The 27,716-nt window shown below is 47.9% G+C and overlaps 1 protein-coding gene across 1 annotated transcript in view; it reads right to left on the bottom strand.

Annotated features, from left to right (window-relative positions):
* Positions 1-9,418: 9,418 nt before the first annotated feature.
* Positions 9,419-27,716, bottom strand: part of AK7 (adenylate kinase 7) — a 72,623-nt gene continuing 54,325 nt past the window's right edge. The window contains exons 16-20 of the mRNA XM_045450846.1: positions 27,302-27,370; positions 20,175-20,372; positions 16,428-16,648; positions 11,140-11,298; positions 9,419-10,172 (exon numbers count right to left, since the gene is read on the bottom strand). Coding sequence (XP_045306802.1) covers positions 10,134-10,172; positions 11,140-11,298; positions 16,428-16,648; positions 20,175-20,372; positions 27,302-27,370 — 686 coding nt within the window. The 3' untranslated portion in view covers positions 9,419-10,133. The remainder of the gene's footprint in view (positions 10,173-11,139; positions 11,299-16,427; positions 16,649-20,174; positions 20,373-27,301; positions 27,371-27,716) is intronic.

Raw genomic sequence — 27,716 nt, 5'->3', positions numbered from 1 at the left:
GCCTTCCCTCTCAACTAAACTCACTTTGTATGACATCTAATATTGTGCCACACCCAAAAACACTCTAAATAATTTGAATGGCATTTTGATTCATTTCTATTTTTTCAATATAAAAGACTAGGGGTGCCTGGGTGGCTCAGTTCGTTAAGCGTCCAACTTCAGCTCAGGTCATGATCTCATGGTTCATGGGTTCGAGCCCCGCATCGGGCTCTGTGCTGACAGCTCAGAGCTTGGGGCCTGCTTCAGGTTCTGTGTCTCCTTCTCTCTCTGCCCCTCCCCCACTCACACTCTGCCTCTCTCTCTCTCTCTCTCTCTCTCTCTCAAAAATAAATAAACATTGGGGTGCCTGGGTGGCGCAGTTGGTTAAGTGTCCGACTTCAGCCAGGTCACGATCTCACGGTCCGTGAGTTCGAGCCCCGTGTCGGGTTCTGGGCTGATGGCTCAGAGCCTGGAGCCTGTTTCCGATTCTGTGTCTCCCTCTCTCTCTGCCCCTTCCCCGTTCATGCTCTGTCTCTCTCTGTCCCCAAAATAAATAAACGTTGAAAAAAAAAATTTTTTTTTTAAATTAATAAAATAAATAAATAAACATTAAAAAAAATGTTTTTAAATATAAAAGACTAAATTCCTTACTGGGAATTCAAATAGTATTTTTTTTTCCTGAAGGGGCTGTAAGGAATTCTATGACGATGAACAGGTCTGCATTTTAAAGAGTTATCTCGTTTTGTTTTTAGCTTTTAAGGACACATGCTATACTTCACTTTTTAAAAAAAAAATTTTTTTTTAACATTTATTTATTTTTGAGAGACAGCATGAGTGGGTGGGGGAGGAGCAGAGAGAGAGGGGGACACAGAATCTGAAGCAGGCTCCAGGTTCTGAGCTGTCAGCACAGAGCCCAATACGGGGTTTGAACTCACAAACCGTGAGATCATGACATGAGCTGAAGTTAGACGCTTAACCGACTGAGCCACCCAGGCCCCCACTTCAGTATTTTTTCAAGGTAGAGCACCGGTTCCTTTTTAAAAGATTATTGGGGCGCCTGGGTGACGTAGTCGGTTAAGCGTCCGACTTCAGCCAGGTCACGATCTCGCGGTCCGTGAGTTCGAGCCCCGCGTCGGGCTCTGGGCTGACGGCTCGGAGCCTGGAGCCTGTTTCCGATTCTGTGTCTCCCTCTCTCTCTTCCCCTCCCCTGTTCATGCTCTGTCTCTCTCTGTCCCAAAAATAAATAAACGTTGAAAAAAAAAAAAAAGATTATTAAAGTCCGATTATACGGTAATCTGTACCAGTATGAAGCCTTTTATGCTTTTCCTCTCTGTAAAACTCCCTATTGACCCGTATGAATTTTTTTTAAGTTTATTTATTTTGAGAGAGAGACAGAGAGAGCATCAGTGGGGGAGGGGCAGAGAGAGAGAGAGAATCCCAAGCAGGCTCCGCACTGTCAGCGCGGAGCCTGACACAAGGCTCGATCTCGCGAAACGTGAGATCACGAACCCGAGCTGAAATGAAGACTCCGATGCTCAACCGACTGAGCCACCCAGACGCCCCAAGCTGTATGAATTTTTATCCTGTGTACACTCCCATGTAACTATCACTTAAATCAAGATACAGAAAATGTTCCGTGCCCCGGCAGACTCCCTCCCAGCGAATAACCCTCTATCATTACCACCACCGTTGCCAGATAACCACTATTTTAACCTCTATCGCCATGGACCAGTTATATTTATTTTTCAGCTTCCCACATACGGAATCACAGAGTCTTCCCCCTCGTTTATAACTTCTTTCATGCAACATTATGTCTGGGAGACTTTGTCAGACTGACAGTTCATTCTTTTTCATTGCTGTGTGGCATTCTCTGCTATCACGGTGTCTTTCTCCTATTGTAAATATCACCATAGACCTTTCTCCTATTGATGGACATTTGGGGTTGGTTTGTTTGTTTTTGTTTTTTCCAGTTTGGGGCTTTTATGAGTAACGTTGCTTGAACATTCTGGCACGTGCCTTTTTGTAGACGTAAGTACTCCTCCTTCTTGGGTAGATACCCAAGAATGGAATTGCTGGGTCATGTGTGTCCCCATACTCCGCTTTAGTAAGTGCTCCCAAAGGTTGTCACAGGGATAGCATCAGTCTGTGCTCCCACCAGCAGTATGTGAGTGTTTGAGAGGCTCCACATCCCCCCTCGACCCTTGATGGAAACAGTCCACTTGATTTCAGCCATCTGGCAGCATTGGGGTGGAATCCCCCTGCGGTTTGCATTTGTATTTCTCTGACGAGTAATGAGTAATGGCTTTGAGCACTTGTTAATATGCTAATTGTCCACTCACATATCCTCTTTATGAAGTGGTTTCTCAAGTCTCCTGCCTGTTTTTATTTTATTTTTAATTTGAATTAAAATTAATTTAATTAGAGTGAGAGAGACCGACAGCAGGGGAGGGGCAGAGAGAGAGAAGGACAGAGAGATCCCAAGCAGGCTCCGCACTGCCAGTGTGGAGCCCGAGGCAGGGCTCGAACCCAGGAACGGCAAGATCATGACCTGAGCCGAAACCAAGACGTGGTGGCTTAACCAACTGAGCCACCCAGGCGCCCCTCTTCTATTTTTTAAGTTGGATTGTCAATAAATAAATACACTGGGCTGTCAGTTTTATTGACTTGGGAGGAATTTTTAATATATTCTGAGTACAAGTCCTCTGTCCTATTATCTTCAGTGCGTATCGATGTATATCCATTGCAAGTATCTTCCTAATTCTGAAGCATGACTTTTTACTTTTTTTTAATTTTTTTTTTACATTTTTATTTATTTTTGAGAGACAGAGCACAAGTGGGGGAGGGGCAGAAAGAGAATGAGACAGAATCCGAAACAGGCTCCAGGCTCTGAGCTGTCAGCACAGAGCCCGATGCGGGGCTCAAACTCACAAACTGTGAGATCCTGACCTGAGCCGAAGTCGGATGTTTAACCAACTGAGCCACCCAGGCACCCCCTTTTTACCCTTTTAATATTACCTTGAGAAATCTTCACCCACCCCTGGGTTATGAAGAACTCCTCTTATGTTTTATTCTATTGTAGAAGCTTTATTGCTTTGACTTTCCTGTTTAGGTCCACAAGGCATCCTAAAATAATATTGCATATAGTGTGAGTTAGAGGTCAAGGGTTTGGGTTTTTTTGGGCTTGGGGTTTTTTTTTTCGTTTTTTGGTTGATTTTTTTAAACGTATGACCCTCTAAAACGACCTGCCCCATTTAGAGGAAAGACCATATTTTCTGTTCCATCGATCTTAATTACTGCAGTTTTATAATAAGCCTTGATATCTGGAGAGTGAAGTCCTTCAGGTTCCTTGTCATTCTTTAAGCCTGCTCTGGGGGCACCTGGGTGGCTCGGCGGGTTAAGCAGGTAAGCACCCGACTCTTGATTTTGGCCCCTGTCATGTTGGGGTCCGTGCTGACAGTATGGAGCCTGCTTGGGATTCTCTCTCCCTCTCCCTCTCTCTCTGCCCCTCCCCCACTCATGCTCAGTCTCTCTCTGTCTCAGAAATAAATAAACATTAAAAAATTTTTTAAAAAAAGACTGCTCTGATGATTCTAGGTCCCTTGCATTACCAAATACTTTTCAGAATCAGATGATCAATTCCCATGAAACAAACAAAAAAAAAAAAAAAAATGGGAATTTGATTAGGATTGCATTGACTCTCTAGATCATTACTGGGGGAAGAATTGAAATATTAACAACATTGAGCTTTACAAGCCATTGACATAGTTTATCCCTCCATTTATTTCATTTTTAAATACTATCAGCAGTGTTTTATAATTTTCAGTGTAGAGGTTTTACACATCTTTTTTAGATTGTACCTGGGCATTTTATTGTAAATGGCACCAGCTCTTTTAAGTAATATGGAAATATGTCTATCCAAACTATAGGTGTATATGTCTATCCAAATTACAGTTATAGAGAGAGGATGCTTAGCAGTGACGAGCTGGCCTGCTCAGATTTTAGGGAAAATCGCCGTCAGAGACTTTAATTATAAAGTGACAGAAAAATGAAAAGTCACCTTAGAGCGCCTCCCAACCTTAGACCTGAAAGGATGAATATATTAATATCTCTGAAGTGCGAATGTGTCAAGGAGAATCACAGAGGTAAAAATTCACCGCCCATCCAAAAGTCCAGGCAAGTGCACCTTGTCAGGAAGAACCAGAACACGTGACAGGTCTGGCGGGGGTGGACAGACCACACTAGCTGAGGTCAATGCCTCGTCCTGGTTTTGCGTTCACCAAGCAGTTGTGACCGTCTGGCTACTCAGAAAATCTGCTTCCAGGAAGAGAATGCCTTGGCGAAATGGGTGTGAGCACCTTCCCACCCAACAACTATGGTGTCCTGCCGTGGGGCGCCTGGGTGGCTCAGTTAGGCGTCCGACTTTGGCTCAGGTCGTGATCTCCCAGTTCATGAGTTCGAGACCCGTGCCAGGCTCTGTGCTGACAGCTCAGAGCCCGGAGCCTGCTTCGGATTCTGTGTCTCCTCCTCTCTCTGCCCTTCCCCTGCTCATGCTCTGTCTCTCAATAATAAGAAAACGTTAAAAAAAAAAAATTTTTTTTAAAGAAAACAGGGGCACCTGGGTGGCTCAGTCGGTGAAGCGTCCGGCTTCAGCTCAGGTCACGATCTCACAGTCCGTGAGTTCGAGCCTCGCGTTGGGCTCTGGGCTGATGATGGCCCAGAGCCTGGAGCCTGCTTCCGATTCTGTGTCTCCCTCTCTCTCTGACCCTCCCCCGTTCATGCTCTGCCTCTCTCTGTCTCAAAAATAAATAAACGTTAAAAAAAAAAAAGAAAACAACAACTATGGTGTCCCGTTGTAAGTAAGTCGGTACCCTGGCCTCTCTTGTCTCCTAGGAGACTTAAGGTAAGTCAGCGTCTCAGGGTCCTACCTATCCTAAGGCCATGGCTGAGGGCTGGACTCCATGGTGAATTCACCAAAATCAGTGCCATTAGTGAAGCCTCGTAGTGACCCCCAGAGTTACTTGAGTAACCCATCACAGCCATATGGAAGTGTATATTATGGACTTCCGCAAAGGACTGGAGACTGGAATCGGTTATATATAAAAAAATCACAATAGCTGTAACAAAATTTCAGCTGCATAGCTTTCATTCACTCATATTTATTACACGTCTACCATGAAGCTATGTACTTTCTTCATCTCTGAAGACCCAGGAAAAAACCGAAACCCCCACCTCTGTGGAGCTTACATTTTAGTGGCGGAGAGAGACAAGAAACAGAACGTCAACATAAGCAGAGAACAAGAACGGAGCGGGGCGCCGTGGACAGGACGGGCCGAGGAGGCCCCTCCGGGGACATATTGGATCCAAGCCAAGGACAAAGTGACAGTGAGCCACAGGGAGATGTGTGGGCTGAGGATTCCAGGCGACGGCCCCACAGCAGACCGTAGTTGGCAGTGAAGAGTGAAGTGAGGGGGCAGTGAGGGCGTGAGGGGTCAGGCTGTGTCGGGCCTCCTAGGCAAGGTCAGGACTTCGCCTCCCCCCTGCCCAATGTGGGATTGCAAGGCCCCGGAGGGCTCGGAGCGGATCTGACTTCTGTTTGAACAGGATCCCCTTGCCGGTATGTGGAGAGCAGTCACAGGAAGTAGCAGCCCGGTCATGGGTGACAGCAGCCAGCCAGGTGGGAGATGGAGGTGTCTGGGGCAGGACAGTCGCGTCGGAGGGGTGAGGAGCAGGGGACTTGGAACATGTGGCAGAAGCCGGGCCCATAGGATGCACTGGTGAACTGACTGTAGATAAGAGTTGCAGGTGACACCAAGCTTTGGAAGGATGGGATTGAGGGTCCCTGAGATGGTGGGCCGGGGGCGGGAAGCAGTGGTGGGGAGGAGGGGGGAGAGTGATAGGAATTGGACTGGCCCCATTTTAGACACTCGGGTGGAAGGAAGAGGGGGTTTCAGGGAGGAAATGATAAGATGCTCACAGAGGTCAAGTAAGATGAGGACCCAGATTTGGCCAAGGGATTTAAAAATGTGGAGGTCACTGTAACCTTGACCTAAAGGGGAGCAGGATCTTGGGACCCAGGCTGGAGGGGGACACCAAAGTCTAGGAAGGCTTTTGCATTTTAATCAGCTTCTGTCCTGTGTGGGGTTTTTTAATGCTTATTTATTTATTAGAGAGAGAGAGAGCACGTGTATGCACATGAGTGGGGGAGGGGCAGAGAGGGAGAGGGAGAATCCCAAGCAGGCTCTACGCTGTCGGCGCAGAGCCCAACGTGGGATTCGAACCCACAAACAGTACCCCTGTCCTGTTTTGTTTGGAAGTGTGGGAGCTAGTACATTAAGTTCAAAGCTAAGAGTGATGATCCAGAAAGGAGGGGAAAGTCAGGCTGTGGGAGAGAAGAGACCACCCTAGGAACAGAATCTGATGACATGAGCAGGGATGCACCCAGGGAGTCAGGAGTTGGTCTCGGATGGGAGCACAGAAGCGAAACAGCCAGTTTGCAGTAGGGAGAAGAGAACAGCCCTTTTGATTGCTTGGGTTTTCTCAGCAAACTAAGAAGCAAGGTCCCGAAATGTAACCATCGTGGGAAGGCGTGAAAAGGTGACTATGATTAAGGCTCTAGGATTAAGGTAACTGTCACGAGGGCTCATGACTTGCAACTTGAAGTATAAGGGTCAAAAATAGTGCAGTGAAGCAAAAGAAAAATATAGGTAAATTGGATGTCATCAAAATGGCGAGCTTTTTTGGCACGAAAGGGCACCATCAAGAGAGTGAAAACACCAGCCACAGGGGCACTTGGGTGGCTCAGTCGGTTGAGCATCTGACTTCAGCTCAGGTCATGATCTCACAGTCTGAGTTCGAGCCCCGCGTTGGGCTCTGTGCTGACAGCTCAGAGCCTGGAGCCTGCTTCAGATTCTGTGTCTCCCTCTCGCTCTGCCCCTCCCCTGCTCATGCTCTGTCTCTCTCTGTCTCAAAAATAAATAAAAACATTAAAAAAAATTTTTTTTTAAAAAGAAAGAAAACACCAGCCACAGAATAGAGGAAATATTTGCAAATCCTCTATCTGCTAAGGGTCTTACATCCAGAATATAGAGGGGACTCTTACAATTCAATGGCAAAAAGACAGTCAACCCAAGTACGAAGGGAGCAAGCCCCCCACCAAAACTGACAACGGTTGTTCAGGCAAGAACTTGTACACAAATGTTCACAGCAGCACTATTCACAATTACCCGAAAGGTGGAGACAACCCAAATTGTCCATCAGCGAACGAACGGTTAGACCGGTGGCGTGTCCGTACGCGGGAATAGTATTCAGCCACAAAAAGGAACCCGTGCCACAACGTGAGCTTTGAACACATGCCAGTGAGAGAAGACACAAAAGGCCACACGCTGTATGATTCCGTTTACATAAAATATCCAGAAGAAACCAATCCAGAGAGACAGAAAGCAGATTGGTGGCCGCCAGGAGCTGGAGTGAAGGGCTAGTACAGGGTACAGGAGTTCCATTTGGGGCGATGGAAAGGTTCTGAGGCCAGGTAGTGGTGACGAGTATCCAACATCGGCTGGAACAGACTAACCCCATCTGGGGCAAATGTGCCCTGATGACAGCTCGGTGACCCGAAGCTTTCACGAGCACAGCCCTCCCCTCACATTCTCTCCTTTTGTTCAACCACACCCTTAAATGCACCCTCGGGGCGTAACCGTTCTTGATCTGTCCCCAAAATCGGACTATTACACACACTTATTTTTAACCATTCTCCCACTGGGTGGACTCCCAGCCCCTAGGGCTATACAGGCGGGCGGCCCAGCGACAGCGAAGCTTCTTGTACTCCCGCTTTTATGTAATTTGGCCTTAATAAAAGTACCTGGGGAATCGTCCGTTGGGAGATTGCCCTCGACAGGCCCCCTGGGAAAAGAACCATTGGGGAGAGAAAGAAGGTTCCGCAAGGAAATCGTGCGGCCCTACATTTAGCCCTTGCCACCCCCTATAAAGACTCCTCTACCCAGAGGAAGGATAGCCTCATACATTTCCCAGCCAAGGAAGGAACAAATGGATTTGAAAGCCCCACTCTGGTAACTAAGGAGCGTATCTATGGGCACAAGTTACCCCAACCCCCTAGGCCCACCTGGCCCCCCGGAGGCATTCCAGATGATGACTGAACCTAGTCGGCTAAAGTACAGAATGGTTCATTAGTTCCTAGGTGCATTGTCTCTCTGAGACTACGAGGCGTGGGTTCCTAGGGCCCTCTTGGCCCCCTCCTGGCACCTCGGACCGAGGCAAACACTTGTTCCTCAAACCACAAATGGTTCGGGGAAACAACTAAGAGGTCATGTCCCTGTAACTGTTCCGCCTGAGGGGTTGAGAGATAGATGACCTTCCATGAAAGCAGCAGAGCAAATGCTTCATAGACGATAAACGTAGATACATCATGAAAATAATGTAAGAAATTAATCAATCCACAAGGGGCAGGAGGGAACGTTGTGAAAAAGTAACCATGTTATTCCGTAAAGGGTGATTACACGTAGGAACATTTTTAGAATCAGGTAATGCCAGAAAACAGATGACGCACGCTACAAGGAAATTGCGAACACACACAATGCCACGTTTGCCACAATAAGGCGGCCAGTTCACGCACTGCTGTGGTCTGTGTCCGTTTTTATTTTTATTTATATTTTTTCACTTTTTTGCCGACGCCCGTTCATCCTTGGGGAACCCCCGGACCTGCTGGAGCTGGAGTCTGGCAAGTCCCCTTAATAAGCCATTTCTTATCAAGCTCGATTTGTCAGCCTTTTTCTTCCGTCTTACTGCCCCTTTGGGCTTTGGAGGTCGTTTTGCACACACCTCCCTTTCATGGAACAAACATAGTGAATGTGCTTAGTGCCACTGAACTGTATGCTTTAAAGTTTATTTATTTATCTTTGAGAGGGGTGGGGAGAGGCAGAGGGAGAGAATCCCAAGCAGGCGCCACACTCTCAGCGCAAAGCCTGAGGCGGGGCTTGATCTCACGACCGGGAGATCCCGACCCGAGCGGAAATCAAGAGTCGGGAGGCTTAACCAACTGAGCCACTCAGGCGCCCCCGAATTGTACACTTTTAAGTGGTCACGATGGTATATTTTATGTAGTGTGTATTTTACCTCAATAAAAAAAAGTGCAGTTATATTCAGACTACATTATATATGTAGATCTGTTTCAGTTTATTTCTTTTCAGAGAGAGCGAGAGAGAGAGAGAGAGAGAGGGAGAGAATGAACGAGGGAGGAGCAGAGAGAGAAGGGGGGACAGAAGATCTGAAGCGGGCTCTGTGTTGACAGCATGGAACCAAATGCAGGAAGGACTCAAACCACGAACCGTGAGATCATGACCTGAGCTGAAGTCAGATGCTCAACCGACTGAGCCACCCAGGCGCCCCCAGATTACGTTATTTAAAGAGATGAAATATACTCCACTAAAATAAACCTAGTTGATTAGTTTAATTTTCTCATTCCGTGTCATTCTGGAAATTACAGGGCTTTTCAAGCTGGAAAAGACCATAGGGCTTGATTGCCTATGCCTGCATTGTAAAGTTTGTTGAAAATATGCGGCAGCTTTTAATTACCACAAATATTAGGATTATTCATTCTGTTACGGGAATTTTTCTACCAAGAGGTTTATCATTCTCTCTCTGACTCATTGCCTAGGATACTGACCCCGAACTCAAAAATTAACCCAGTGGAAACCAATCACATCTGACAAAGTGTGAGTCAACAAAGCATAAAGCATTTTCATTTCTTTCTGACACCATTGGCATCCGGACCATAGCAAATTGTGTAAAGTCATTAGCCTATGTGTTCAAATAATAGATAGTCTGATTTTCTTCATGTTAAAAATTACCGTATATCCAAGTGTGCAGAATACCTTGACTATGAATACAATATAAAATCAGTATTGGTCCCATGAGCTATGCATACTTTATCATTTACCTTTCAAATAAAGTTCTTTAATGATGTCACTCACTGCCACACAGCTTTTTATAATGCTTCTACGTAATAAAGTATTTGCTTGTGGGGAAGACAAGGAACTTTCCAAAAACTGGAAACGCATTTTTTTTTAAAGCAAATTTTTCAAATTACAATGTTAAACTCTTAACTCCATAAAGGTATATCATACGCAATCTATAAAGTTTCACTGTATTTCAGGATTGTTCTTGAAGAGATACTCTGCCTATAATTGAAAGAAAGAAAAAAAGACAAGTCAACAATTTAGAAGACATTGCTACTAATGATTACAGTTTAAAAATAAAAGTACAGGGGCGCCTGGGTGGTGCAGTCGGTTAAGCGTCCGACTTCAGCCAGGTCACGATCTCGCGGTCCGTGAGTTCGAGCCCCGCGTCGGGCTCTGGGCTGATGGCTCAGAGCCTGGAGCCTGCTTCCGATTCTGTGTCTCCCTCTCTCTCTGGCCCTCCCCCGTTCATGCTCTGTCTCTCTCTGTCTCAAAAATAAATAAAAACGTTAAAAAAATAAAAAATAAATAAATAAATTAAATAAAAGTACAAAGGGGCGCCTGGGTGTCTCAGTCGGTTAAGCATCGACTTTGGCTCAGGTCATGATTCACGGTTCGTGAGTTCGAGCCCTGCATCGGGCTCTGTGCTGACAGCTCAGAGCCTGGAGCCTGCTTCGGATTCTGTGTCTCCCTCTTTCTCTGCCCTTCCCCCACTCACACTCCGTCTCTCTCTCTCTCTCTCTCTTAAAAATAAATAAAACATCAAAAATAATAATAATAAAAATAAAAATAAAAGTACCTAAATCTTTACTCTCAAATGAGTAATAAAATCTTACTATAGGGGCTCCTGGGTGGCTCAGTCAGTGAAGTGTCTAACTCTTGGTTTTAGCTCAGATCATGATCTCACGGTTTGTGAGATCGAGCTCCATGTCGGGCTCTGTGCTGACAGTGAGGGGTCTGCTTGGGATTCTCTCCCCATCCCCTTTCTGTCCCTCCCTTGTTCTCTCTTGCTTTCTCAAAAATAAATAAAGGGCGCCTGGGTGGTTTAGTCAGTTAAGTGTCCGACTTTGGCTCAGGTCACGATCTCACAGTTTGTGGTTTCGAGCCCCAAACTGGGCTCCGTGCTGACATTTAAAAAAATAAAAAAATAATAAACATTTTTAAAAAGCTTATAAAAAAAATCTCTTACCAGAAAATCAACGGGATCATCCGGTCGGACCTTACAACATTCATTCAGACCCTGCATAAGTGTTGGCATCACGTGGGTCATTAAATAGTTTCTCAGGGGAATCGACTGGACCTCTAATAATTCTCTTTCTTCTCTTTTCACTTCCTCTAGTCGTTTATTCTACAAACAGAACATTGGAGGGGGGTTGGGGTAAACAGAAAGGGGAGAGCATTTCCACCCAACTCGTCCTGGAGTACTTTAGAACAAGATAGATATTGCTGTAAGTGTTCACCATGTTATGATAAAGATGCCATTTCAAACAGCAGAGAAAAGATGTAAATGGTGTTACAACAACTGCTTAGTAATCCAGAAAATAATAAACTGGATCCTTAAGTCAAGGTAATTCCTAGATGCCTAGATAAGCGTGGGAGGGTAGGAAGGAAGGAACGAAGGAAAGAATCACAGGAGTGCTAATAGAAAGTCTAGGGGCGCCTGGGTGGCGCAGTCGGTTAAGCGTCCGACTTCAGCCAGGTCACGATCTCGCGGTCCGTGAGTTTGAGCCCCGCGTCGGGCTCTGGGCTGATGGCTCAGAGCCTGGAGCCTGTTTCCGATTCTGTGTCTCCCTCTCTCTCTGCCCCTCCCCCGTTCATGCTCTGTCTCTCTCTGTCCCAAAAATAAATAAACGTTGAAAAAAAAAAATTAAAAAAAAAGAAAGTCTAGAAGGTACTCGTCTGGTGGACACCCGTTATTCCTCGCTCACCATACAGTTGCCCCCTCTCTTGGGAATAGTAATTCCAGGTTTCCTTTGAGAAATGTCCCATCTTAGCCTGGTGGTTTCAATGGGACTTAAGCCCATCAGTCCAGCCCGCCTCCTGGTTATGAACCTTAATTAAGGATAAACACATCAGCAATGTGGAAGGCAGAGCAGAGTCAAGGACCCCAGGTCCCTGGTGACATCATCTGAGCAGCTCTATCAAGCCTTGCCTGAAGCCAGCCCTACCCCTGGACTTTTCTGTTAGGTAAACCTGTAAGTTTTTTTATTTCTTTTTTTTCTATAAGTTTTTTTTTTGTTTTTTTTGTTTTTTTTTTAGTTTCTAAGCCATTTTCAGTTTGATTTTCTGTCACTTGCAAGATAAAGAGTCCTAACTGATATTATTTGTTCAAAAAGAGTCTTTCCCAGCAAGACAGCAAATCCAGAAACCAACACGGGAAAAAGATTGATGGATTTGACTACATGCAAACATAAAACTTCCTTATGTCCAGAAGAAACACCATACAAGCTGTCAAAAGATAAATGGTGAGAAAAACTATTTGCTACGTAGCATAAAAAGCTAGGCTATCATGGGGGGAGCCTGGAGGGGCTCAGTCAGTTAAGCGTCCAACTCTTGATTTTGGCTCAGGTCACGATCTCACAGTCCGTGGGATCGAGCCCCGAGTCAGGCTCTGTGCTGACAGCGTGGAGCCTGCTTGGGCGTCTCTGTCTCCTCCTCTCCGCCCTTCCCTGGCTCACGCCTGCACACTCACACATACACACGCATCTCTCTCAAAACAAATAAACCTAAAAAAAAAAAAAAAAAAAAAAAAAAAGGTAGGCTATCGTGAGATGCATGGAATTTGCCAGGCATTGGCCGTGTTCTTCTACATAAACGGACTCTTTCGTCACCCCCGTGGCTGTCTGAAGCCGGCACTGCCATCACCCCCGTCTTACAGATGGAGACACTGAGGCACAGAGTGGCTTGTGCAGAGTCACATACGTACCAGGAGAAGGAGCGGAATCTGGGCTCTCGCAGCACACAGCTCGGGACACACACCGTTGTCTCCCGAGGCCGTTCCTGCTTCCATCACACTGCCTTCTCGCCAGCTGTGGTTGCAAAACACTCAGAAAGGGACACACAGCCCCAACGTGGGCAGAGAAGACACGCAACTTACGAGAGACCGATGCCAGCTGCCTCGGAAAAGCTGGTAAAGCTCTGATCACAGAAATGGACGTGAGAGCCGGGAGACGGGGGTTTTGTTTATCAGATTGAGACTTATCAGATTGAGACTTTGTGAGCAAAATTGCGAAAGTAGAGCTGGAAGAGGTAGGAAAGCACGCTGGTAGACAACGTGTGCCCTGCTTTACCCTTGCTGGAAGGTAGTTTAGAAGTAAGTATCAACAATGGGACCAGGTATAGTCTCACCTACCAAAATTCAGGCATTCAGGCCAAGGAGGTAACCAGGCATCCAAACACGTGTCCATAAGGACATCCTTCCTCCCACTGCCCCTCCCTTCCACAAATATTTGTTGAGTGTCTGCTATGGAAATAGAGTAGCGAACAACATAGACCAAAATCCTCGTCCTCACGTAATTTAAACTCGACGCAGAGAGAAGACAATAAACAAGATAAATGTGTAAAAGATATAGTCCATTAGAATGCATGCAAAGAAGGAAATTAAAAAGTATAAAAGGGAAGGGGGGGGGGAGCGCCTGGCTGGTTCAGTCAGTGGAGCGTGAGACTCTTGATCTCGGGGTTGTGAGTTCGAGCCCCACACTGGGTGTAGAGGTTACTGAAAAATAAAGTCTTTAAAAACAAAAGCGTAAGAGGGGATATGACATGTGTGGGGAGTGGCAGGGGTTGAAATTTTATTTTATTTTATTTTTTTTAATGTGTATTTATTTTTGAAAGAGAGAGAGAGACAGACAGCACAAGTGGGGGAGAGGCAGAGGGAGAGGGAGACACAGAATCCGAAGCAGGTTCCGGGCTCCGAGCCGTCGGCCCAGAGCCCGACCACGCGGGGCTCAAACTCACGAGCCATGAGATCACGAGCTGAGCCGCCCAGGCGCCCCAGGGGGTTGACACTTCAACTAAGGTGTCCAGGAAAGTGCTCATGGGAAAGACGACTTTTAGGAAAGACTCAGAGCAAGTGAGGAAGTTATTTACTCAGATGATGCGTTGTTCGTTGTTTTAATATTTATTTATTTGGGGGCGAGCGCAAGTGGGGAGGGGCAGAGAGAGGGGGGCAGAGGATCCGAAGCAGGCTCTGCGCGGACAGGCTGGCAGCAGCAAGCCGGTTTCGGGGCTCGAACTCCCGAACCTCGAGCTGAAGTCAGACGTTCTACTGACTGACCACCCAGACGCCTGATGATGCGTTGTTTAAACACATCGGGGAATGGCAGATGTGTCCGAGCCGAGTGTGCGAGCGTGTGTGCGAGGGAGAGTGTGTGTGTGTGAATGTGTGTGTGAGTGTGTGAGGGAGTGTGAGTGTGAGAGCGTGTGTGTGGATGAGGGAGTGTGCGTGTGTGTGTGTGAGGGAGTGTGAGTGTGAGAGCGTGTGTGCGTGTGTGCGGATGAGGGTGTGTGCACGTGAGCGTGTAAGGGCAAGTGTGTGCGCCAGTGTGTGAATGTGTGTGAGGGTGAGGGTGTGAGTGTGTGACGGAGTGTGAGAGTGTGAGTATGCGTGAGTGTGAGGGTGTGTGTGCATGTGAGTGTGTGGGTGTGTGCGCATGAGCGTGTAAGGGCAAGTGTGTGCGTCAGTGTGTGAATGTGTGTGAGGGTGTGAGTGTGTCACGGAGTGTGTGAGTATGCGTGAGTGTGAGGGTGTGTGTGCGTGTGAGTGTGTGGGTGTGTGCGCATGAGCGTGTAAGGGCAAGTGTGTGCGTCAGTGCGTGAGGGTGAGGGAGTGTGTGACGGAGTGAGTGTGAGTATGCGTGACTGTGAGGGTGTGTGCGCGTGTGTGGGGGCGTGTGCGCATGAGCGTGTAAGAGCAAGTGTGTGCGTCAGTGTGTGAGGGTGAGGGTGTGCATGAGTGTGTGAGGGAGTGCGAGTGTGCGTGAGTGTGAAGGTGTGAGTGTATGCGTGAGTGTGTGAATGTGGCGGTGAGTGCGCACGTGAGTGTGAGGGCAAACGTGCGCACGTGTACGTGAGCGTGCGAATGCATGTGAGGGTATATGTGAGTGTGTGAGGGAGTGTGAGTGAGTGGGGGTGTGAGGGTGTGTGTGAGGGCGAGTGTGTGAGGGCGTGTGAGCGAGTGAGGAGCTGTGGACGGATCCGAGCGCGGTTTTAGGAGGCAGAATAGGGAGGACTCCGTGATCTGGGGAGTCGGGAGGGTGAAGGGGGCCGACCCCCCGGGTCACGTGGCTAAACGGAGCAAAGTCCAACGTGATCCCAAGGCTGGCGCGTGCGTGGCACAATGTTACACGCTGTCAGGGCTGCGCATCATCACTACTAGTGGCGACGGCTGGTTTTTATTACCGGTATTACTTACACCAAGCAAAAGACCCGGGGCCCCTTCCAAAAATCGGCTCAGGCGGGTTAGCGTCCGACTTCGGCTCAGGTCATGAGCTCTCGGCTCGTGGGTTCGAGCCCCGCGTCGCGCTCTGTGCTGACAGCTTAGACCCCGGAGGCCGTTTCGCATTCTGTGTCCTCCCCCGTCTCTCTCTCTCTCTCTCTCTCTCTCTCTCAGTCCCCGCCCCACTCGCCCTCTGTCTCTCTCTGTCTCTCAAAAATAAATCAACGTTAGAAAAAACTGTTTAAATGGTCATATGACAAAACACACAAAAACCAAAAAAACCAACAGCAGAAGGTGTATTTCCATGACAATGCTCTGTGCGCAGGACTGGAGATGGAGACGGCCTAAATGGCTTGCCGCCTCCACCCCCAGACGCACACACGCACACACACGCGCACACACTCACTCACACATATACTCGCTCGCACACACACACACAAACACTCAGTCACACACTTGCTCACACACATACTTGCTCACACACCCTCACACACACACACCCTCACACCACCACTCACTCACACTCACTCTCACACTCCCTCATCCACATTCACACACTCACGTACACACACACACTTGCTCACACAGTCACACACACACTCTCACTCACACATATACTCGCTCACACTCAGACACATTCACATACTCGCTAACAGTCACACACTCGCTCACACACAGTCGTTCACATACCCTCACACACACCCTCAAACCACCACTCACACTTTCACACTCCCTCACCCACACATCCTCACCCACATTCACACACTCACGTACACACACACACTCGCTCACACACACACAGACACACACTCGCCCTCACACACACCCTCACACCCCTACTCACTCTCACACTCCCTCACACACACCCTCACACACATTCACACTCACGCACACACTTGCCCTTACACACCCATGCACACACACTCACCCTCACATACACGCACTCACACTCACACACATTCACACACACACTCTCCCTCGCGCACCCGCTCGCACGCTCACGCACTCAGCCACACTCAGCCACACTCAGCCACACTCACCCACTCCTCCCAGCGTGCCATCTTCTCTGCCGTCTCCGCCGCCTCCCTGCGCTCACGTTCCGCTTCCTCCAGAGCCTCCCGGGCCAGCCGCTCCTCCGCGGCCTTCCGCTCCTCTTCCGCCTTTTCTTCGTCCGTCAGGCCGTAATTTCGAGGCTCCCCGATCTCTTTGACGAGCTGCTTGATGGCAAGTCTGTTCTGCGGGTCCTCGAGTTTTCCGACATCTGGAGACACCAGGAGAGAGGAAGGTCGGCGCCCACTTCCGTTCCGGGGCCCGCCCGCAACACGTTCCGAGACGGTATGCGGGAAAATTCCTTGCTGCCCCAAGCGTGCGATGGCGGCCGACCTGGAGGACCGCGCCGGGCTTTTCCTCCCGGGGCCGGCAGCGGCCGGAATGTCCCGTCTCACTGGTAAGTATCGGCGTGGGGTCCGGGAGCCACGGCGGGGTGGGGGGAGGTGGGGGGGGAGGTGGGGGGAGGTGGGGGGGGAGGTGGGGGGGAGGGGCCCGACCGCCCCGAGTTTGGGGCGGGGGGGGGTGAGGGGGAGGACCGGACTTCTCCAGAAAGGGTCCCCCGGAAGCCTCCGGGCAGAGACCGGGACGCCGTGGGGTCCCCCCGGAAGGCAGCCCCGCGCTTGCTGGCAGCCGGGCAGGCTTCTCCGCCTTCCCTGTGTGTTCTGCTTCGGAGAACCGAGGATTCTGGGATACAGTTTTCAATTCATAAGAAAAACGAACCATTTCAGTTAGCCCAGCCGAATAGGGAGAAGCCCAAAGTCCAGAATATCTGACTACTGTTAATCTCAAGACCGGAAAGAAAAAAAAGAAAAAAAAAAAAAAAAAGCAGCCGCAGCAGCTTTTGGTAAAAGATGAGTTTCTCCACAAAGTCCCCGAATAGTCAATTCTATACCCGTCTCTTGGGTTTGCCTGGAAGGTACCTGCGTAGGGGGGTGTGCGGCGGACGATTTTGGGCCTGAGCGCCCGCAGGCCTTCCTAGGGCTGAGGACCTTTCTCTCACCCTGGCCCCAGGCACGACCACTGCTGCGCCCCACTCTCTCCGTTCATGCAGTATGGCCTTGACCCAGACTAGAGGCGCCGCCATGTGCGGCGCGGGAGCAGGGGAAGAACTGGCCGATGTATCAGTTGGTGGAAGCAAGCCCCGCCCCCCCCAACAAACAAAAATCAAAACCAAAATAAAACCAAACTCATATATTCCACGTGTGGCCTGAGCTCTGACATTTAGAAGTGTTTCTCCCCGGGGCGCCTGGGAGGCTCAGTCGGTTAAGTGTCCGCTTACGGCTCGGGTTCTGATCTCAGGGTTCGTGAGTTCGAGCCCTGCGGCCCTGAAGCCCTGCTTCAGTCCTTTGGCCCCCTCTCTTTGCCCCTCCCCCCCTCAAAAATAAGTAAACATTTAAAAAAAGAGTATTTCTCCCAGATTTCAAGTGCTTGAAAGTGCTCTGAAACACTTTTTTTTAAAAAATGCTTATTTATTTATTTATTTTGGGGTGGGGGGGGGCAGAGAGAGAGAGGGAGAGAGAGAGAAAATGCCAAGCAGGCTCCACACTATCAGCACAAGCCTGATGTGGGGCTCAAACTCACAAACTGTGAGATCATGACCTGAGCCCAAATCCAGTTGGATGCTTAACCACAGAGCCACCCAGGCGCCCCTGAAACACTTTTGAAGAGGCTGACTTTTGGAGACCAGTGCTGCCCAAAGCAGTACTTCTGCCCTGACCCTGGACCAGGGGAACTTCGGGGGCGGGGGGCGGGGGGGGGGGGCACCTGCCCAAACCGGGACCTTGGATTTGCCCTTCTAGGGCTGTGGAGCTAGGCCAGAAAGTCTAGCTCCCAGTGTAATGTGGAAACTCCCAGGCTGTGGGGTAGCCGCAGCTCATCCCGGGGGGCGAGGGAGGAGACATTCTGGTCCAAAGAGCCAGAGAGAAAGAGACTCCAAGGGAGAAGAGGAGTCCAGAGGTGCAGAGAGAGAACGCAGGTGTCGGCCCCCTTCTGGATCCTTCTGAGGCTGGTCTGCATTCCTGACCTTGACACCCTCCCCCACACCCATCCCTAAGATCCATTCCTCCCTTTGCTTTGACGTCATCTCCTGCGGGTCAGGGTGGGGACCAGGCCAAATGTGTGGGCACAGAATGAGACAGGAACGCAGTGACCCGCTCGTCCATTCCTCCCACTCGTTTCTGTCTTTCTCAACATTTCTCCCCCCATCCCACCGCCCCCTCCAGAGTTTTCTGTAAATAACTTTTCAAGCTTTACTGAAAAGATGACAATCACTGTTTTGGTTTTTGAAACGTGCCCACTGTTCCTTCCTGGTTCTCCAACCAAACAGGGTAAACTCTTTTCCACATCAGTAGGTTCAAACCCTGGGCTTTTACATGTAAAACGTGTGTCCAGTATATACAGACACATCCAGGTGAGGACAAAACCCCATCACTTCCGCGGGTGCAGAACAGATTTTGCAGCTTTATAAACTGTGTTCTCTTTTCATGGCTTCACAGCACATTATCTTTTGCCTTCGTATTGGTGGTAATAACAAAATTATCGGCCGCTTGGTGAACTTTCGGGCACACCGGGCACTTCCTGTCTCTTATCTGTCTGTGTGTAACAACTCTCTGAGCCACGGATCAGCTTCCTATTTCACAGGTGAGTAAACGGAAGCAGAGCCAGACCTGATAATCAGCTCTCCTGTCTCATGCTGACATCGTTCCTTAGCTCTATACCGCCCCGTACAGCAGGGTCCACGTGCTGTCCCATCGGGCTCCTGGGGGTGAAGAGAGGCCCTGGGAGACTGACCCACGCGGTCAGTCTGGCCACCAAGCTTCCACCAGGCTAGGGGTTTCTCAACAAACCCAGGGGCAGAAGAAATGTCAACATCCAGGCAACCAGACAGGAAGGTCAGGGGTTCAGCAAGCCAAGGGCAGTAGAAACACCTATGACAGCAGGGATTTGGAGCCAGAAACGATGATGATGATGGTGATGATGATGAGGTGGATGGCAGGTCCTAGTTAACGGCATGCCTGCGGTGCTATGGGGACAAAACGCTGCCCCGAGGAAGAGGATGGCCTGGAGCAGCCGGCAGCAAATACACATACCTTTGAAGTATCCTTTAAATGTTTGTTTATTTTGAGAGAGAGACAGAGTGTGTGCCGTGTGAAGGAGAGGGGTGGGCAGAGCGAGAGAGGGAAAGAGAGAATCCCAAGGAGGCTCCCCACTGTGAACACAGAGCCCGACACGGGGCTCGAACTCTTGGACTGTGAGATCATGACCTGAGCCGAAACCAAGAGTCAGATGCTTAACTAACGGAGGCACCTGCGGTGAGAGCACAGAGCCTGCTTGGGATTCTCTCCCTCCCTCTCTGCTCCTTCCCTGCTCACACATGCACAAGCTCTCTCTCTCTCTCTCTCTCTTCCTCTCTCTCTCTTTCTCTCTCTCAAAGTAAATAAATAAATAAAAATATTGCAAAAATGTTTTTAAGTTTTAAAAAGTGCCAGTTCGGTATTCGATTTCATAATATATCCATATGTTTTCATATAACACCTCCCTCTCCTGACCAAATCCGCGAGCGTAAGACTTCCCAGGAGGATGGCCCTGTTTATCCTGTGACTTCCCGACCCAGGGACATAGCGATGCTCCCCTGTCCTCCCACAGCCCCATGAGAGACAGGCACCGGGGTTGCCCAGGGGTCCTGACCCTTGGTGGTGGTTCTCCGCGTTCCCATTTGTCTGGAGCCCACGTCATACCGATGTGGATCGGGTGGATCTCAATTTCATCAAAGTAGTTCAAGACGGTCTCGTCTTCCGTATTGATGTTGCGGTAGCTGCCCAGAGACCGGAGGAAGCGGTCCTGGCTGTAGTGGGTCCCCGCCACGATGCTCTCGGGAAGGTTCATCACCCGCTCTTTCAGGAACTCATCTGACGCGTCCAGCGCACAAACGAATTCTGGGGAGACAAGGAGCCTCCTGAGTCAACCCAAGGACAAAAGGGCTGAGTGGAGGGCACTGGAGGCTGAGCCAACGCCTCACCATGGTGTCTGGTGACCAGCCTGGACCGCTTGACAAGATTGGCCTTCTCGCCGCCTCTCTTGAGGACAAATAGATACAAATCCCTGGCATTTCCAGAGACCACCCTACGAGGCCCGACCAGCTGGTCTTTTGTGAGAGCTGTTATTTTCCTATTTCCCCCCCTTCTTCCTTCTTCTTTCTTTCCTTCCTTCTCCTTTTAATAAAAGCAGCCGAAATTGGAAACAGAAAATCTCTAATAATAAATAATAGCAAATCTGATAGCAAAGAGCAGCAAATCTAATCATGGACTAAAAACAAAACCGATGACAAAAAGCAGAATTGGAATGAGCGCGTCTCTGATGACCCTGAGACATCGTTAGGCTTCCAGCCGCCCCCCTGCCCCCTGCCTCTTTCCCAGCAAGGGCGTCACGGGCTCCCAAAGAGGCTAAGCAGCTGACTGAAATGATGGCCAATTTAGCAAATTAATAAAAACGTGGACACCCCTTGGGATTTTATTTCTTATTTTTTAAAGTGTATTTATTTATTTTGAGAGAGAGTGAGTGAGAGCAGGGGAGGGACAGAGAGAGATTGACAGAGAGAATCTCAGGCTGATTCTACACTGTCGGTGTGGAGCTGGATCCCGGGCTTGAACTCCAGAACAGCGAGGTCGTGACCTGAGCCAAAATTAAGAGTCTCAGATGCTCAACAGACTGAGCCACCGAGGCGCCCTGCTTTGGGATTTTAATTTCCCAAGGATGCAGTTCTTTTCTCAATGCGACCGGCTGGGAAACAATTGGGTCCACTACAACACGGCGCTCATCTCATGTTTGAGTTATATATATATTTTTTTTCAACGTTCATTTATTTTTGGGACAGAGAGAGACAGAGCATGAACGGGGGAGGGGCAGAGAGAGAGGGAGACACAGAATCGGAAACAGGCTCCAGGCTCCGAGCCATCAGCCCAGAGCCCGACGCGGGGCTCGAACTCACGGACCGCGAGATCGTGACCTGGCTGAAGTCAGACGCTTAACCGACTGCGCCACCCAGGCGCCCCTCATGTTTGAGTTATATTAATGATGGGGAATCATTTCGCCCCCCTGGGATTTTCTTTTAAACTATGAAAACAGCTGTTCCTCCAGCTCCTAGTATAAGTTCAGTAGATATTTGTTGAGTGAATGAATGATTAAAATGCATATCAGTGAAATGGACTTTCTAGGTGAGTTACTGTTCTCAGATGTTCTCAACTCGGTCAGAGCACACAGGTGCCCAGATCATTAGCCAGGTGCATTGCCAACAACTCGCTCCCTGTAAGAGCCTGGCCAAGCCTGGAAATGGTTAAATTTGCATTCTAAACTTGTATTGCTGCCCTGTGGGCCAAATCCGGCCCATCACCTGATTTTGTAATGAAAGTTTTATTGGAACTTCTAAAGATTAATTAACTAATTGATTCATTGTATTGGTTTGCCGTGTAATCATGCCACTGGCACCTAACTGCATTCTGAGAAGGCTTCCCGAGCGAGAGCAAGGTAAGTGTGCTCAGCAGTGGAGCAGCGGAACCCTTTTGAACATCGTCCGCTTCGTGCGTTAACAGTGAAAAGAAAGGCGGAGGTCTGAGACTGCCACTATTCTGACCGATTTTAATACAGCTCAGGTGCTCATCTTTGATCATTTGATTTACATTAGTGGCTATATGTTAAAAGAGGTGGCACCTGGGTGGCTCAGTCGGTTAAGCGTCCGATTCTTGGTTTCGGCTTATGTCATGATCTCACACGGTTCGTGAGATCGAACCCCACACTGGGGTCTGTGCTGACAGTGCGGAGTCTGCTTGGGATTCTCTCTCTCCCTCTCTAAATAAATGAATGAATGAATGAATGAATGAATGAATGAATGAATGAATGAATAAATAAATAAATAAATAAATAAATAAACAAACCAACCAACCAACAAACAAACTTAAAAATATATTGAAAGAAAGGAGAGGAGACAGGAGGTGGACCTCCAAATGCTGGTATAGTACTTAAATCAAAAGTACGTCAATAAATTCACTGGAGATTGAATCTTGTTAAGCTCCATACGTTAGGCATCTAGATGAAAAGTTAATAATTCTGTTCGTAATGTAAGAATTTTTAAATATGATGCTGTATCTTTTTTCCCAGTGACCGGGAAAAGGAAGATTCCAGTTAATCAAATACCATGAACAGTGAGTGATACACTTGACTACAAACTTTCAAAGAATTTTAGTGTGATGAAATATATTTCCCACAAGATGATTTTTTTTTTTTTTTTTTTAGTGAACTCTACACCCAAACTAGGGCTTGAACTCACAACCCTGAGTCACATACATGCTCTACTGACTTCACCAGGCAGGCACCCCCAGATGATATTTTTTAAAGTCCTTTCTCTTGTGATGAGTCAGATAGAACTTCAGGATTTTGCAGTGTCTTGAGATAACTATTCAGAACTTCTGCTGTCCTTGTACTGGCTTCACTGTGGATAGCAAGTAATCGATTTCTGCTTGCTTAAGATTGTACTAACAATGGGAATGCAAGCTGGTGCAGCCACTCTGGAAAACAGTTTGGAGGTTCCTCAAAAAACTAAAAATAGAACTACCCTACGACCCAGCAATGGCACTACTAGGCATTTATCCACGGGACACGGGTGTGCTGTTTCAGAGGGACACATGCACCCCCATGTTTTTAGCAGCACTATCAGCAACAGCCAAAGTATGGAAAGAGCCCAAATGTCTATCGATGGATGAATGGATAAAGATGTGGTATACACACACACACACACACACACACACACACACACACACACACACACAATGGAGTATTACTCGGCCATCAAAAAGAATGAAATCTTGCCATTTGCCACTACGTGGATGGAACTGGAGGGTATTATACTAAGTGAAATTAGTCAGAGAAAGACAAATATCATATGACTTCACTCATATGAGGACTTTAAGAGACAAAACCGATGAACATGAGGGAAGGGAAACAAAAATAATATAAAAACAGGGAGGGGGACAAAACAGAAGAGACTCATAAATATGGAGAACAAATTGAGGGTTACGGGAGGGGTGGTGGGAGGCAGAATGGGCTAAATGAGGAAGGGGCACTAAGGAATCTACTCCTGAAATCATTGTTGCACTAGATGCTAACTAATTTGGATGTAAATTTAAAAAAAATAAAATGAAACAAGTTAAAATTTTTAAAAAGAAAAAAAAAGATTGTACTAACAAGGAGATTACTGTGTTTGGCTATCTTGAGTCATATGAAAACCTGTATTTAAAAAAAAAATTTCCAGGGGCACCTGGGTGGCTCAGCTGGTCCAGCTCTGACTCGATCTCAGCTCAGGTCATAATCTTGTGGTTTATGAGTTCGAGCCCCACGTCGGGCTCCCCACTGTCAACCTGCTTGGGAATCTGTCTCTGCCCCTCCCCAGCTCATGCTCTTGCTCCCAAAATAAACATACATTTAAAAAAAAGATAAAAAATAAAAACATGTCTCTATATTCCTCAAGCAGATGCAACTTTAAACGTGTCTCCTTCAATGAGGAGATCTGAAAAGATCTGCCCGCGGCAGCTGTAAAATGCAATGATTTACCAAGGAGAGAGAATACCACATTTGACCGGATCACGACAGGTTCAAATGTTTTAGCGCCCAAATCAGGCACGGAGACATGTATTTATCATGTTTGTTGTTTTCTGCATCTAATGATATTTTGACATCTCAGGGAGGCCTTACCGACCTGGAGAGAGACAGCCTCTTGCAGGGCTGGCTAATTCCTAAAGACAGTCAACCGCTTGCTTGGGAGCATGCCGCCGTATACATATACATGACCACCGCCTTTTTATAACTTTCGCACACGGAGCCAATATTCCCCTTGCCTAAATTCATCCCACAGCCAGGTACCAGGCAACTAGGGAGCAAAACCCATTGGAATTGGCTCAACCTAGCCAATCCTCTAAAAGCAGCTGTTTGCCTGACCCTGCCTCGCCCTTTCCCATGGAAACCCCCATTGAGGCTGTGGCCTAGACATCCCCCTCGCTCCTTCCTGCCTCCTGACCAAGCCTGGTGCTTCCCCATGCGACCCAGCGTGGTGAGGCACAACCCCTGCTCTGGGTACTCTTCTTTCGATGGCATTAACCTCTCGTGTCCTCACTCAACCACCTCCCTGCATTAAAATCCCCTAGATACAAATGACACAATTTCCAGAAAGATGGTTTACTAAGAACAGACTAAACATTCCAAATAGATTACATGTTTGACGCATTTGGACTACGTCCAGCAGAGAGAGGGCAGCCCAGTGGTGCATGGTTAAGACTCTTTCACTGGGGGCGCCTGGGTGGCTCAGTCGGTTAAGTGTCCGACTTCAGCTCAGGTCATGATCTCACGGTTCATGAGTTCGAGCCCCGTGTCGGGCTAGGTGCTGACAGCTCAGAGCCTAGAGCCTGCTTCAGATTCTGTGTCTCCCTCTCTCTCTGCCCCTCCCTTGCTCACACTCTGTCTCTCTCTCTTTCTCTCAAAAATAAATAAAACATTGGGGTACCTGGGTGGCTCAGTGGGTTAAGCATCCGACTTCAGCTTAGCTCAAGATCTCACGGCTTATGGGTTTGAGCCCTGCATTGGGCTCTGTGCTGACAGCTCAGAGCCTGGAGCCTGTTTGGATTCTGTGTCTCCCTCTCTCTCTGCCCCTCCCCTGCTCATGCTCTCTCTCTGTCTTTCAAAAATAAATAAATGTTAAAAAATGTTTAAATAAATAAACATTTAAAAAAAAGAGTAGCTTTAAAAAAAATGAATCTTTCACTGTTTCATGTCTGTGATTGCATTTCCTGGAGGGGTTTCATTAAATCTGTCTTTTGAAGGCAGTGGGTGAGAAAACAGAGTTTGAATTTAAGCCATTCCGTTGACCAGTGAAGTGCTCTTGGGTGAGTCTCTGGGTTTTAGCTTCTGGTTCAGGTAAACACGGGAGGAATTCCAGCCTGGCAGGATTGTGCAAAGGTTCAACGGGCTCCCATCTTGTGCGGGGCCCAAGCACATGACGAATGGTTCGTTGCACTGCCCAAGAGAGGACGTGAGGATTTACAACGGGGTGTGCAACGAATAAATATTGCCCAGAAGTGGGGCTCCTGGGCGGCTCAGTCGGTTTAGCCTCAGACTTCAGCTCAGGTTATGATCTCGCAGTCTGTGAATTCGAGCCCCGCATCGGGCTCTGTGCTGACAGCTCAGAGCCTGGAGCCTGTTTCCGATTCTGTGTCTCCCTCTCCCCCTGCCCCTCCCCTGCTCGTGCTCTGTTTCTCTCTGTCTCTCAAAAATAAGTAAAACATTAAAAAAAAAAAAATAAAAAAAAATATTGCCCAGAAGTGATAAACTCTCATAAACTAGACAGACATGGTTATTTAATCGATTTTATTTTTTAACTTTTCTGATCCGGAGGCACCCATTCATGGAAAATCCCAGACCACCCACCCCTTTGGCCTTGCGGATTCCTGCCCCAGGTTTCAGGGCCCTCCGGGAAACGGTGGACACCCAGCCCTGAGGACGACTGCATTCTGGTGGCCCTAGTGGTTCCAGAAGCTTCATCGCATGCAAACTGTGCCTGGACCTAGAGGAGAGGGTTACAGCCACAAACTGACTCCCGTGGGGGCTTTGACACAAGTGAGCAGGGCTCCTTGAGTTCCAGCCTCGGGCCCAGTTGCTGAAAATAGCTGTTCTTGTGGTTACCACATGACCGAAAATTATTTCCTATGATGACACTGCATGCAAATTGATTAAAAATAACAAGTTTAAAAGTTCAGGGCAAGGTCCCGAGAAAGGCCTGCTGGGTACTCAACAAATCTTTTTTTTTTTTTCGTGGAATAAGTTGTTTACGCTTTACTTCCAAGAGTACATCGTGAAACTTCTGTGCCAATGTGTGAACAGTGAACTGAAAACCTCTGTGCCTTCCCCAGGCTCAGTTCTGGATTTGGAAAAGACAGGAAAGATGACGGCACGGCTGGCACCCAGGAGGGTAGGAAGGGTCCAGTCCCTGGGGGTCTTGCCAGCTGACTCAGACGTCAAGGCATCAGCGGACTGGCCACCTTGGGCTTTGTTCCCAGAGGGAGCAGCAGACAAACATTCTCAAAGGGACTTCTGTCCATTTCAGAACTCGAAAGTCCCTTTTTTTTTCATTTGAGAGAGAGAGAAAAAGAGCACAAGTGGGAGAGAGGGGCAGAGGGACAGAGAGAGAGAGAAAGAGAGCGAGGAGGAGAATCCCAAGCCGGTTCCACATTCAGCACAGAGCCCAACAAGGGGCTTGATCCCAGAACCTTGGGATCATGACCTGAACCTAAATCAAGAGTCAGATGCTCAACGGACCGAGCCCCCCAGGTGCACCATCAGAACTTGATTTTCCTGATGTCTGCCTCCCATACAGTCTCTAGTTTGAGAGTTTAAGTGTATCATTTTACCTTTTATCCTAAAAAGAAACAAACAAACAAACAAACAAACAAACAAGAGAGAGACATAGATCTGCTTTATTAACATCAAAAAGATGGTTTGGGTACAAAAGAGATCTTGAATGGCATTCCTTTAAATATGACCTTGGAGAATTATTTTAAACTTACCAGGGGGTGCCTGGGTGGCTCATTCGGTTGAGCATCTGACTTCTGCTCAGGTCATAATCTTGTGGTTCATGAGTTTGAGCCCCGTGTCGGGCTCTGTGCTGACAGCTCAGAGCCTGGAGCCTGTTTCGGATTCTGTTGTCTCCCTCTTTCTCTGCCCCTCCCCCACTTGCACTCCGTGTCTCTCTCTCTCTCAAAAATAAATAAACATTAAAAAAATTTTTAAATGATTAATAGATAAATAAATAAATAAATAAACTTACCAGGTATGATTAATTTATCAAAGGGCAACATTTTGCCTCTGACTTCTTCTTCTTCCTCCTCATCTTCTTCTAATAAAACAAAATATACATTGTTGTGTTTATTACATATTATTACTATGGACAGCTTGGCAAGAAAATTAAAAATATTTTAACTAGAAGTCACTAATGAAAACTAACCACAAATAGAAAAGTGTGTAGACAGTCTGTCTGAATTTTAAATTTTAACGAAGCGACTATTATTATGATATGTTGCAACTTACCTGAATATAAACACTCAAAATAAATGAAGGAGGGGCACCTGGCTGGCTCAGTCTGCAGTGCACGTGGCTCTTGATCTCAGGGTCGTGAGTTCGAGCCCCACATTAGGGGTAGAGTTTATATAAAGTAAGAAAGAAAAGCTTTGAAAAAAAGATAC

This window comes from Leopardus geoffroyi, chromosome B3 (assembly GCF_018350155.1).
Source record: "Leopardus geoffroyi isolate Oge1 chromosome B3, O.geoffroyi_Oge1_pat1.0, whole genome shotgun sequence".
NCBI lineage: Eukaryota > Metazoa > Chordata > Mammalia > Carnivora > Felidae > Leopardus > Leopardus geoffroyi.
This window is presented reverse-complemented; position numbering and strand designations above follow the sequence as displayed.